This window comes from Cyprinus carpio, chromosome B24 (genome assembly GCF_018340385.1).
Source record: "Cyprinus carpio isolate SPL01 chromosome B24, ASM1834038v1, whole genome shotgun sequence".
Taxonomy (NCBI): domain Eukaryota; kingdom Metazoa; phylum Chordata; class Actinopteri; order Cypriniformes; family Cyprinidae; genus Cyprinus; species Cyprinus carpio.
In genome coordinates, this window is record NC_056620.1 from 2,835,317 (window position 1) to 2,847,908 (window position 12,592).

A 12,592-nucleotide genomic window follows, 5' to 3' on the forward strand; every position below is an offset into this window, starting at 1 on the left:
AGAAGTGACATCCAGATTTCCTCTTCTCTGCCGTCACAACACAAGCCATGATTATTATGATTTAACTCTTTAATTCTCTTTTCCAGTTAGTCCACAGGTCTCAGCCTAAACCATGCCAAGAGGAAACAGTATTAACAACAAAACAACAATCATATTATAATCATCCAGTCTATAGAGTTTTCCAGCAGTTAAGATTATAAGGTTCTGACATTTTTAGAAATGGAGAGTATAATATATTTTTAACTTAAAACCAAGGCAAGCAGTAAACCACTGAAAAGATGTTGCATATCCCATACAAACTAATAGTATATTAATTATTTGGATGGTATCATCAGTATAATGACTTCAAGGATCCTTCAAGGAGCTAAATGTCAATTACCTATTACTTGAGAATTCACCAAAAAATAAGAGAATTCACTCAAAATAATACTCAAACATTCAAAATCAAATAATGTGAATCAATACTCAGCCCTGTACTCCATGGGGGGCGGGGGGGGGGGGGGTGGGTACATTTCTTGACTCTCTGCAATGAGCAAGTTTGACCACAAGAGGGACTCCTTACAGTGATATTTTACATGTTAAAGTGATACAAATGTGATACAGAAAAAATAATACCTTAACCTGTTATCCAAATCAAGTTATTAAACATACATACAAATATGGCATACAACTCAATAACAACTATGTTAATAATATTTACTAAAATAATGGTGTGAAATGATATAATTTAATAACTAGGATAAAGGCAGAAAAAAAAAAAACTAAAGACAAATAGACCCCTTGATTCACTATGCCCCAGATGTTCTTATATTACAAAACCAAAGGCTGACTCTCTCAAGGCAGACTTTAGACACTGACTTCAGTCAGCATCACTGACGAAAGGGGGATCTCCTGAATCAGAACTTTGAGTAATCCTGAATTAGTACATCAGCATGTCTTATATGGTAAAAAAGTCTACGTAACTCACTGCACATCGTGACTCGTATGCCTGCAGGATCCCTCATGTAGGTTTTGGCTGATATGCAGACGAACGACCCACACATGCCCTTGACGCAGCCTTTGATGATGTCACAACCCCAGCTGCCTGAATCCCAGACATCTGTCCTATGCCAATTAAACAGGAAGTTAGCCTTCCGGGCACTTCTTGGTGAATCTGCGCACAACATGTGTTGCATGTTGCAGCAGTAAAGGGAAGCGTGGAATACTTAACGCGCACTGCTTTAAAGTTACGTCAAGACGTTCTTTCTTCAAGAGAACCGTTTAAATGGGAAGAAAACTGAAGTTCTCTGAAAATTACCACTGGTAATCTCCAGTTGACCAGAATTGGCTAATACATTTATGAGGAACTGCTGTGCCACCGCAACTCTCCAATACTACCATAATAATTCATTTTGACAGTTTGCCAGACTTGAATTTTGTCTATTGAAATGTAATCATGTTTTAGAGAGTTCGTAATACAGAAGTGTCTTGCGTTTAAAAACAGCAAGACTGTGAAAACTTACAAATGAATGAACTTTAAAAAAAAAAAAAAAGGAAACATAAAGAGAGGGAGGGAGCAAGGAAGAGGGGAGGGGCCAAGGGAAGTATAATTACTCAGAGAGAGAGGAAAAGAAACAGAGAGGCAAGGTAGCTAGAGTCAGTGAGAGAGTCCAGCCCACTTCTAAAAAACCATTCAACTCCTGCACAGTGAGCAGTCCCAGACCTCTTACGAGTGCACTGCTTCCCTGGGGCACATCCAGAAGCCGACTGCCCATCCTATACAAACTTCCCAAGGACCTGGAGAAGGAGAAAGCCACTGACAGAACTATTCCAACCAGCATCTCTTCTCACAACTTACCAGCAAGGATTACATTTTTCCTCACTTTTTTTCCCCCTCTAGTAGTTTAGCTCTTACTTTTTTGTCCACAGGCAGACAGACTTTACCGCAAGCTCTCAGCGACCGGAGGGTTCTTGTTTTACTTTGAAAGGAACTTTTAAAGTAAGTTGTTCATTTTGCAACCCGGTGCAAACACCCTCCAGCTCTCTTCAGCAACTGACACTTTTCAATTAAGGATGTCCCCTCTCCCTGTTCTGAGCGGGATCTTCCTGCTGCTCATCCAGACCTGCTCCCTCAGTGCCATGGTCACCAAAGGGAGCCTGGCAACGTCTGAACAGGCAGCCACGGACTGTCCCTCATGTGCCCTGGCGCGGCTTCGAAAAAGTGAGGGTGAGGACGAGGGAGCCCAGCAAGATGTGGTCGAGGCGGTGAAGAGACACATACTTAACATGCTGCACCTGCAAGAGCGCCCCAACATCACGCACCCGGTGCCTCGAGCTGCTCTCCTCAATGCCATTCGCAAGGTACACGTGGGACGGGTGGCCAAGGATGGCAGTGTTCTGATTGAGGAAGAGGCCAGCAGCCGTCAGGACAGCGAACAGGCAGAACAGATGGAGATCATCACGTTTGCTGAAGCCGGTGAGTCCAAATTTCTAACAAATGTCTAGAGAATGATCTTAGTCCTTAAATATTTTAAAGTAAATCGTTTGGTCTTCCCCTGAGGGATGAAACCGGAGAGATGGGATTATAAAGCTGTTCAACTTAAGTCTGAGGAGTTCAGGGAAACCTGTTGCCACCGCACAAAGTCAGTGCAGTTAGAAATAAGCTGTGGCAATTCTCTCCCCCCTCTCTTGAGGTTCCTGCAAACCTCCTGCTGGTTTAGAGAATCAGTAATTATCTGCGAGGGCCCCCCAGGATTTTAGCCGTAAGCTCTGCTCTGCACAGGAGCACCTCCTTGGAGACTGACAGACTCCTATGTAGCTTCCCTATGTGACTGAAGAGGGCTGAGAGAGATAAAAAAAAAAATCATAACGCATAGGAATAAAAAAGGACTTCTCCTTATTATAGGAGGGAAAAGAAGGCTGTTCAGTTACTGCCTTTGTGTCGGGTTTCAAAGGCAGTTGAAAAAGCATTGTCGGCAGCAGTGAGAGCTGTTCAAAGGTGCTGTCAAGCCCATGATGTGAGGAGAGATTGGGTTCTTCTCTGAGTCATGCAGCTCAAATGGGTCATGAGTGACACAGAGCTGCGGCGTGCTGCAGGAGCTCTCAACAGATGTGTCAGACCTAAAAAGCAGCAAACAGAGCAATTGGATTGCTTGTCTGAAAGATGAATGTTTCATGATTTTAGAGAGCCGAGACTGTAACACTGCAGCCTTGTGGAGAGAATGAATATTTAGAATGACATTATAGGTATAAAAATGAATTATACATTTTTAAAATGGAATAATAAGTATACAAGAGACGTGACAAAGTAGAGTAAGAAATAAATCCTTTAAGACAAGATATCACGTGAAATAATCCACTCGCTGGAACTAATAAAATATACAACAATATGCAGGGTTACCCACACGTTTTTTCCCCCACCACTTTTTTTCTTCCCCAAGTCATACATGACTACTGCAAAAGTGTTTTCAAAATCATTTTATACAGACTGCATATACTGAAAGTTTGCATTCACGGCAGAAATTTCTATTAAGATCTTCCACATCAGGAAATTTAAAAAGCACTGATTTTTCCAGGTTTTTCATGACCGTGAGAACCCTGTTTATGAGAACCATTCCCTGATAATCTTTTGATGCCAGACTACAGCTTGTCACATTACAAAACAAATTCAGCTCATGCTTAAGTGATGACAAAAAACCTAGTTATGAGACAAAAAGGAAATGTTTTAATAATCAAATCTATATCAAACTTTTATCACATGGATTGTTAGTGCAAGTATTTATCCCCTCAACCTCAGACACATCTATTGGTTCTCAATTGGGTATTTGATAACGAATTGGGGGAGATGGACAGTCCTTAATGCTGAATGAATAAATCAGGATCACGAGCTCTCATTCAACTGTGTACAATGCAAAATGTCAAATTATGATCAGTCCTGGCACAAACCAAGCACATGGTACATTATAGCTCAATTTCTGTGGACAGCAATCATACTTTTCACCACTCCATCACTCATATTTGACATTTCAAACAAAATGTCTAAAGATATTGCCAAAAGAACTAAAGTTACCCACATAAATAATTATAATACTTACCTCATACTTCTCATCATAAAACCGAATTAGACTAAATACAAGGCTGTAAATAGTAATAAGTCGTTTGATGGTCTTAATGTTAGAATAAGCAGTGGGTGGAGTGTTTGCATTATTGAAATTATAGTTTGAGACTGCAATACTTTCTGTCAGGCGATCATTTCTTAAACACGATTCATAATCAAATCTGACCAAACCAAAATACATACATCTTCTCCCCTTATGTTCACTTACGGGCTTTTGTTACAAATGAAAAGTGTGCAAAAGCATCCATCACCTCCTTCCTCGCAGTGTTGTCGCACAGAAACCTCGCGATAACAGTTTCTTACCCAAGCTCGTGCCTCGTGAGAATTCCCGCTCGAATTCCATTCTCGCGTCTGGCGCGAAATGCTGGTTTCAGTTGCATCTGAGCTGTTTCCAAAAGTATTCAAAATAGAGCTGTTCTCCAAATCCACTACAAGGGGGGATGCAATAAAGCTTGATTGCAGATTCTCGCAAATAAGCATTAGTAGTGATATATATATAAGATATTTTTTTTTTTTTAATGAATGCATAAAGTTGTGTCAAAGCCAATATACCAGTCATAGCCTATACCAAAGCCCTTTTACACAGGCTATGATTTTTTTTTTTTTTTTAATTTTGTAGTTGTAGGCTACTTATGCTAAAATTGTTGTCATACATTGTTTTGTTATTTTGTTTTTAAGAAAATATTCACTAGAACTGTCCATACATTAAATAATACATTAATACATTATGATTAATCTCAAAATGTGCTGCTTAAGTTCCTACTGAATTTGTTACTGTGCACATTTCCTACTTGCACCTCAGAGTTAGCATGTTAATAATTCAAGTATTTCAGTATAACAATGCAAATAATGCAATTATAACATTTTGCAGCCATTGAAAATTTACTGAGGTGCCTAGTTGGGCCAATTCCAATGTTGCTGCTCAAGCATCATTTAGACTGCAATGTGGCACCAGGTGATTTTTTATTTTTTTGGCTTTGGCATCACAAGCAGAGTCATAACTGTAATTAGATTGATTTTCTAAATACTGTAATGCATAGTTGTGCATGCTGCTTATTTCATACTGGTTTGATTTTTAAGACACATGTTGCTACACAGCATCACTGTAATGCTGCGTTAAGTGGGTTGTTTAGACAACTGTAATTATGGGTATGATGTACTGTAAGTCTCAGACTTCTGCATACACTATCTGTCTGGAATCTTGTCCAAGAATATGTTCTCTTAATTGCCACACATACAGGTAGACATAAACATATCTTATAAAGCTATGGAATATAAGTATGTGAAGTAACAGCATTTAGTAGCCCACTATTCATGAATGATCTTTTTTTATATATAATTCAGAAGGTTTATTAAAATTAAAGCAATAGATCTCAGTTTTCTTTGCATGTCAGTTGTCCACTTAAATTATGTGCTGATTAGGTTCCATAATCACATCGATAAAGATATCAGTTGGCAGATACAAGGACTGCAGAACCTGAGGCATAGTGCATTTATTGTAGGACATATTTGTTTAAAATATTATCTTTAACATACAGCATTCTGGCTGACTGAGCGCTACATGGTAAGACTGATTACTCTCAGTTTAAATGTGTAGCCTGAAGGCATGAGCAATCAGAGCTTGTGTATGTTAGCATGACTGCAAATAATGAATATATCTTTAGTCTGCAGACTTTCAGGCACTAGCAAAGGGTAAGAAATAACAGCATTGTAACTAATAAAAACACTAACAAGTGCTTTTTAAAGCAACCATATCTAAAGAATTTGCACTTTCCTTGACATGTCACTATTACTACTAAACCTTGAGTGCACCAGAGGTCATTCATAAAATGTGGCCAAACCTTCTGCAAAAGTTTATTTTCTGTTAAAAGTTTCAAAATGGATAGCCTTTGCTTCCAAACCAAAGATAATGATTTTAAAAATGCAGAGACTTATAAATATTATGTACCATGCTCAATATTCTGTCATTGAATTCCACTGAACCCATGTGCCGAATCTTCAAACAGAAGGCGTGTTGATGATATCACTATGGATGCTGTGAATGTGTGTGGGCGTTCGGTGTTTGGCCTTTCTGATGTCATCCAGGCGTGCAGGTTGCATATGCAAAGCTTGACATGTTCTGAAACAATGACTCAATATTTACTTTGTTTCCTCGTTTTGATCTCCTCCTACTTGCAAAGCAATTTATCACAGGGAAAGCCCTAAATCACTCCCTCCAGTAATGGTTACAGCGAAGGAAAGAAGATGTTCCAATTGTTCATGTGCAAGTAGTTATTTTTGCTAGATCAAACACTAATTTCTTTGCAGAAAAGAGAATCTGATTTGCTGTAAGATCTTGCGAAATAATACGAAGAATTACTATTTAAAGGCAATAGAAATAAAATAGTAAGTATCTTATTTTGGGGCAACACTGCCAGCTTGCAAAACCTTACATATTACAAAGCCGCAAAGTATCGCCTTTAAACACAATCCGGATTTGAGGACCACATTAGAAAGCCTCCTTGTTAGCCGAGTATCCTTTAGCATTAGTGTGGTCAAAAAGCTTTCTCAGGTTGCAGGATACTTCGCTGCTCGTGACATTTTGTAATATGCTACTTAAAGCTTTCTCGGCTTCGAGGTACAGTACAGTAGTGAAGAAAGGATGCTGCAGCATCATGCCAACTATGCTCATTTATTACTTTGACAGCTGATGCATCATCCAAACCTGTTCGTGAGAGTGGGTTATTGCTTGCAGATGTGGGCTTGGTAGAAAAGTAGCGAGCATCTCAAACCTACATCCAACCTTGAATCCTGAAAAATCAATCAGATAAATAAGTAAAATATGAATTGCAACTATCCATATAGATTGTCTCATGTTTTGTTAAACCGCAGTCTTGAAAGTGCCTGTCCTTCAGTAATGCAGCATGGCCTTGAGCCATATTCTGTGGATTCCGACCAAAGGTTAGTAGGGGGAGGCTCGTTACCCTCCTGGTTCCCTGGGAGCTGCGCTGGCCTGCAGGGTCTGTCTGAATCTGGTGATTCTTTGCTGCTGAATGGGGTGCCTGACTTAGATGGGAGCAGTAAATCAGGCCCGCTGTTGGTGCCTGAAATGCCGTGGGTGATGAGGACCAGATAAAGAGGGAACAAGGCCGTTTGGGGAAGAACATTACAAGCATGCTTGGCCTTTATGGCGCAAGGTGTGGTATCGTGAAGTGGCTCGCCGGTGTTAGTGACACTCGCCGGAGAATGTATACAAGACTCTACAGTGTTATGGTTGGTTTAATTGCTCTTTTTTGTTTGTTTGCTTCTCATGCTGGGATGTAGGAAAGGCCATGAATGCCGTTGCAGCAACATGCTGTGCACTGAAAGGAATTCTAGTGGTTTTCTGGTATGTTCAGTGACATTATAATGTCAGAGGATGATTTATGATCACAGTGTTGATCTCTGTTGTATATTTTATCTTGGAGTACCTCGGCTGCATTTTTATTGGGTTTAAGTATCTGATTTGGATCTGCTTTATAATGCATTAGTGTAGCAAGCGATCGTTATCCAGATGATAACTAATTATTGTTTGGAATATATGAATATCACATGATACTACGGCTCACAGTATGCTCTAGCGCAAGAGTTTAGTCTGTGAAATCCATCCTCACTGCTGGCAGGACTGTGTTTGAAATATGTTGCATAACAGGCGAGGAACTCATATCATTCACTCCCACACACCATTAAAAGAGTCATATTTCCACCTTCAGACTTCTATTTCTAATTTAATATCTTGTTGGGTCAAAGAAGAAAATCGGTCAAGAATCTTTGATTCCTAAACAGATCCAGAAAGTGTTCTCATGTCAGCACCTAGCATCCTTCCCTTCTGGTCTTTCATGTGAGTACTAGCCATTGCTTAGTTGTCAGCAAGACCTAGGGAATATACATCAATGAATGAATGCCTGATTTCACGTGATCCATTAAGCACCTGTTAGCACTATGCTCTTTGAACTAGCATATGTGATCTACGTGGAATACCTATTGCCTTTAATCAGCATTGCCAACAAATTAGTCAAAGATAAATAGCTCATTCTATAAGTGCAGGGGTGCCCAAACTCAGTCCTGGAGGGCCGGTGTCCTGCAGAGCTCCAACTTGCATCAACACACCTGCCGGGAAGTTTCTAGTATGCCTAGTAAGAACTTGATTAGCTGGTTTAGGTGTGTCTAATTGGGGTTCAAGCTAAACTCTGCAGGACACCGGCCCTCCAGGACCGAGTTTGGGCACCCTTGTATAAGAGTACTAGGAAAAGTACAAACAAACTCCATCCAAAGAGGCGTGTTTCAACAACCTTACAGCTTGCTGACTTCTTTACAGCAAAAGCATTCTTTGAGCTTCAAGCACTGGGGCATTGCAAGACATACAATATGACAGGAGGCCAACAAGGAGATGAAAGAGGCTGATTCCCCCTAAGGTAAACCAGATAGAAAAGGGGATTATAGAACACATTAACTAAAGCCATGTTTAAAGAGGAGTGGACATCCCCCCGTACCCCACACAAACACACTTAAGTTCCCAGGTGATTCTACACTACAGCCACCGCCCCTTTTGAAGACATGGAAAGGGGGAGGGGAGGAATGTGACAATGTTATTCTCCATCTTTGTGTGCAGGACAGCTGTGCAAACTGTGCCCTTGCGGTTAAATTGGTGTTTATTGTTGAGGGATTACCACATGGCTCTTTAGTCCTACTCTTCAAATTTCTAAATTTCGCTTTGCTCTTCAGTAAATATATTCAGAAGCTTGCGGAGTTGCAAAGCTCCAGTGGTGATCTTTCTTCTTTGGGCCTGGGCCTCTGCTCTGGAGGGGCAGTTGAAGGGTTTACCCAGCAAAGCAAATGCTAACGATACTCGATTCTTTCACTGGGCACAGATTAAAAGGGAAACAATACGTTAGCCACTACTGGAAAAAAAGCCCATTTATTCTAGACCGCATTTGTGCAGCTCGCTTGTGTTTGGACAGATGGGTTTGGGCCAGAGATCCTTAAATACGCTCTCACACATATACACACTTGTAGCTCGATGCCATTGTTATTACGTCGTAACCCTGTAAATATGTTGTGGTACATAATATATTAGTATATTACTTAATACTTGTTCCAAGAGGCTTCTTACTATTAGCAATGACATACAGGACTTGTATGCCAAACCTTCATCTAGGTGGCCAGTTTAACAAGAACTCAGCTACAGCATAAGTAAGCAACATTCAATGAGAAAAGCCAAAAATACTGTCCCAACAAGGGTTTAGTGGCTTAAAAACCGGTTGAGTCAGTAAATGGAGAGGATTTGTTTAGAAGTACCCAAATGATCCGTGAACTGAGATTTTCCAGAGGCCTTGCCTCTGTCTATAACACTGTGGGAATCAAAGCCAAAGGGAACAGTCTTTTACAATCCAGTGAGACAGCAAGCCACATGCCACATCACTGCTTCCAGCTGCACGCTGTATGTTGTCATGGCCATTATGTGTTACTAGGCTAGCAGGCTCTTAATTGCTCAGTTAACTACCAGGAGAGGTGATGCAGTTGGTTTTAAACCCTCAATTATTTCAATTCCAAGGTGGTGCAGGAAGAACCAAGCGGAAGGGAATGTTTGCCTGCCAGTGTGCGTGTAGGAGCAGCTGATTCACTGATTTGACGTGCAGGAAAAGGATGCATGACTCCATACATCTATGCCATTTATTAATAGTCGCACGAAACAGAAGAAGATTGTTTTGCAGAAACCTTGAAAAACTGGTCACTGCTGGCACAAAGCTAAAGTGTTCCACCGATGCCACCTCTCCCAGCGTCAGCTCTGATGTGGCTGGCACACCGTCTCCAAAGTCAACCAGAGCCTCAGGCTAAAGTGAAATACAAGTACAATAACAAAAGATCAGCTCATTTGACTAATCTCTGGTGTTTCCTTCTCTTCCTGTCTCTCAGGTCAAGCTCCAGGGTTTGTCAACTTTCTCATCTCCAAGGAAGGCGGTGAGATGTCTCTAGTGGAACAAGCCGATGTCTGGCTCTTTCTTCGACTGCCAAAGGGCAATCGCACCCGAGCTAACGTCACCATCCGGCTGCTCCTGCAGCAAAGTATGGGGGAGAAGGTTCTGGCAGAGAAATCTGTGGACACACGGCGTAGCGGCTGGCATACGTTTCCCATTTCGGCCAGCGTGCAGGCGTTGTTACAGCACGGGGGAAGCACGCTGAGTCTACGTGTCTCCTGCCCATTGTGTGCCGATGCTCGAGCTACACCGGTGCTCGTGACTCCAGGAGGCGGTGAGCGTGAGCAATCCCACCGGCCATTCCTCATGGCCGTGCTGCGACAGATGGACGATCTGTCCCAAAGGAGACGTCGCAAAAGAGGGCTGGAGTGCGACGGCAAGGTACGCGTCTGCTGCAAACGGCAATTTTACGTAAACTTCAAAGACATCGGCTGGAACGACTGGATCATCGCTCCCTCGGGGTATCACGCCAACTACTGTGAGGGTGACTGTCCCAGCCATGTAGCCAGCATCACCGGAAACTCGCTGTCCTTCCACTCCACGGTCATCAACCACTACCGCATGCGAGGGTACAGTCCCTTCACCAACATCAAGTCCTGTTGCGTGCCGACTCGTCTGCGGGCCATGTCCATGCTCTACTACAACGAGGAGCAGAAAATCGTCAAAAAGGACATCCAGAACATGATTGTAGAAGAATGCGGCTGCTCATAATTCTGCTGCGGGAAGAGGAAGGGTAGGAAGGGAGAGACAAGGTTGGGTTGTAGGGGCGAAAACTGCAGCCCCAAAACGAATGAAAAAGAAGAGATGTAGAGAGTGGAGAGGAGAGCTCCTCTATCTTTATCTCACTGCCTCAAGACAAACTCTCACGTAGACAGGCCTCTCTTTCTCTCGACCACTTGTGCGTGGTCATCTTAGAATCCAATGGGTATCTGTAACTCAGAGTACTCTCTGTGGCACTTTCAAAAGAGAAAAGAAATATAATATATTTTTGTTACAAAGCAAAGGGAGCAAGGTCAGAGAGTATTTATGCGGCCTACTTTGCAGCGCAGACATGCACTGCGAGAAGAGAGATGACGTAGATGAGGTGCCTGAAAAAGTAAATCTCAAAGCTATGCAACTTGTCAAGTATTATGATATATTTTTCATCGAGGTGTTGTTTTGTTTCTTAACTATTTACTTTTACAAACTAAAAAAAAAAAGTTAACATTTGTTGACTTTTTATACCTTGTACGTATGTTTTACGTATATGTTCGATGTGTGTGTCTGTGTACAAAAGTGTGTGTATGTAAAGTGTGCCTACGGGAGTATTAGTGTATGTTTGTGTGCATGTCTGTTCGTGTGTGTTGTTGAGAGATACTTGAAAGAAGTTTGACCGGCTGCTGGAACCAAACATTTCTCTACAGTATTATTCTAATTATTCTGTTAATAATATTATTTTGTTTTGATTTCTGTAATTTTTTCGTTATCTTAAAAAAGAGACGTTAAAACGTTTACAGTTTTGCACTATATCAACATTTTGATCAGCTTAGCCACATATACAAATATGTTTATAGAGAAAGACTAGCAGCACTTCAGAACAGACGTACCTACATAGCATGAGTCTAACAAATGAGATTGTTAAAAATAAACAGGGAGGTTTGAGGGGAAGGCAGAGATGACTAGCACTATATCAGAGGACCATGTACACACATGCATTTTACAAAATAGTGTTTTGGTTTTTTACTCAACACCAAAGAATTTAGGTTAGCCTTGCTTACCATATTAGGCTGTCTCCGAACAGTTGTTCAGAAGATGCCAATTTGTCTTTCAGAAGATTGCTTTGTTCTCCCTACAAAGATGTCCAGGTTAGCAAACAGAAAGACCTTTAAAACCATTTCTCAATGTCCCACAGAGGCCCACTCCTTTGTGTGCTTTTGCACTGCTGCACAGTCCATGCACGACTGGCCATCTAAATGGTTAAAACAGCACTTAAACCAACCATTTAAAGTTTGTTTTTAATAATGAATTGTTACAAAAGTGAATGTGCAGCATTAATATTTAATGACTTGTGTAATTGGGAAATACATAACTATTTAGGTATTTGTTAAAACGATCTGCAGTGTTCCAAAAAAAAAAAAAAAATGCTTTTGTTTTGCAGATGTTCATATTTCCGCTTCCCAACATGAAATATTTTACCACTGTGCAATGTTGAAAAAAAAAATGAAGCAATTTGGGAAAAGAAAAGAAAAGAAAAGAAAAGAAAAGAAAAAAACAAAAAAAAAAAAAAAAAAAAAAAAAAAACAAAAAAAAAAAAAAAAAAAAAAAAAAAAGGAGGGGGGAAAAGAAAAGAAACCAAAAAAAAAAAAAAAAAAAAAAAAAAAAAAAAAAAAAAAAACAAAAAAAAAAAAAAAAAACAAAAAACAAAAAAAAAAAAAGAACCAGAAACAAAAAAAAAAAAAAAAAAACTGTTCAACTGAAAACAAAAAAAAAAAAAAAAAAACAAAAAGAAAGAGGAAAGGGG

The 12,592-nt window shown here is 40.5% G+C and overlaps 1 protein-coding gene across 1 annotated transcript; it reads left to right on the forward strand.

The window, feature by feature from the left end:
• Positions 1-1,496: 1,496 nt before the first annotated feature.
• Positions 1,497-12,334, forward strand: inhbaa (inhibin subunit beta Aa). The gene is made up of 2 exons (XM_042752057.1): positions 1,497-2,455; positions 10,031-12,334. The coding sequence occupies exons 1-2, from the start codon at positions 2,053-2,055 to the stop codon at positions 10,801-10,803; spliced, it is 1,176 nt and encodes a 391-aa protein (XP_042607991.1). The 5' UTR covers positions 1,497-2,052; the 3' UTR covers positions 10,804-12,334.
• The last annotated feature ends 258 nt before the right edge of the window (positions 12,335-12,592 follow it).

Excerpts from the sequence above, each read along its gene's own strand:
- inhbaa (XM_042752057.1), top strand. The coding sequence starts at position 2,053 with ATGTCCCCTCTCCCTGTTCTGAGCGGGATCTTCCTGCTGCTCATCCAG. Across the intron at positions 2,456-10,030 it reads CATCACGTTTGCTGAAGCCG|GTCAAGCTCCAGGGTTTGTC; the intron begins GTGAGTCCAAAT and ends CCTGTCTCTCAG.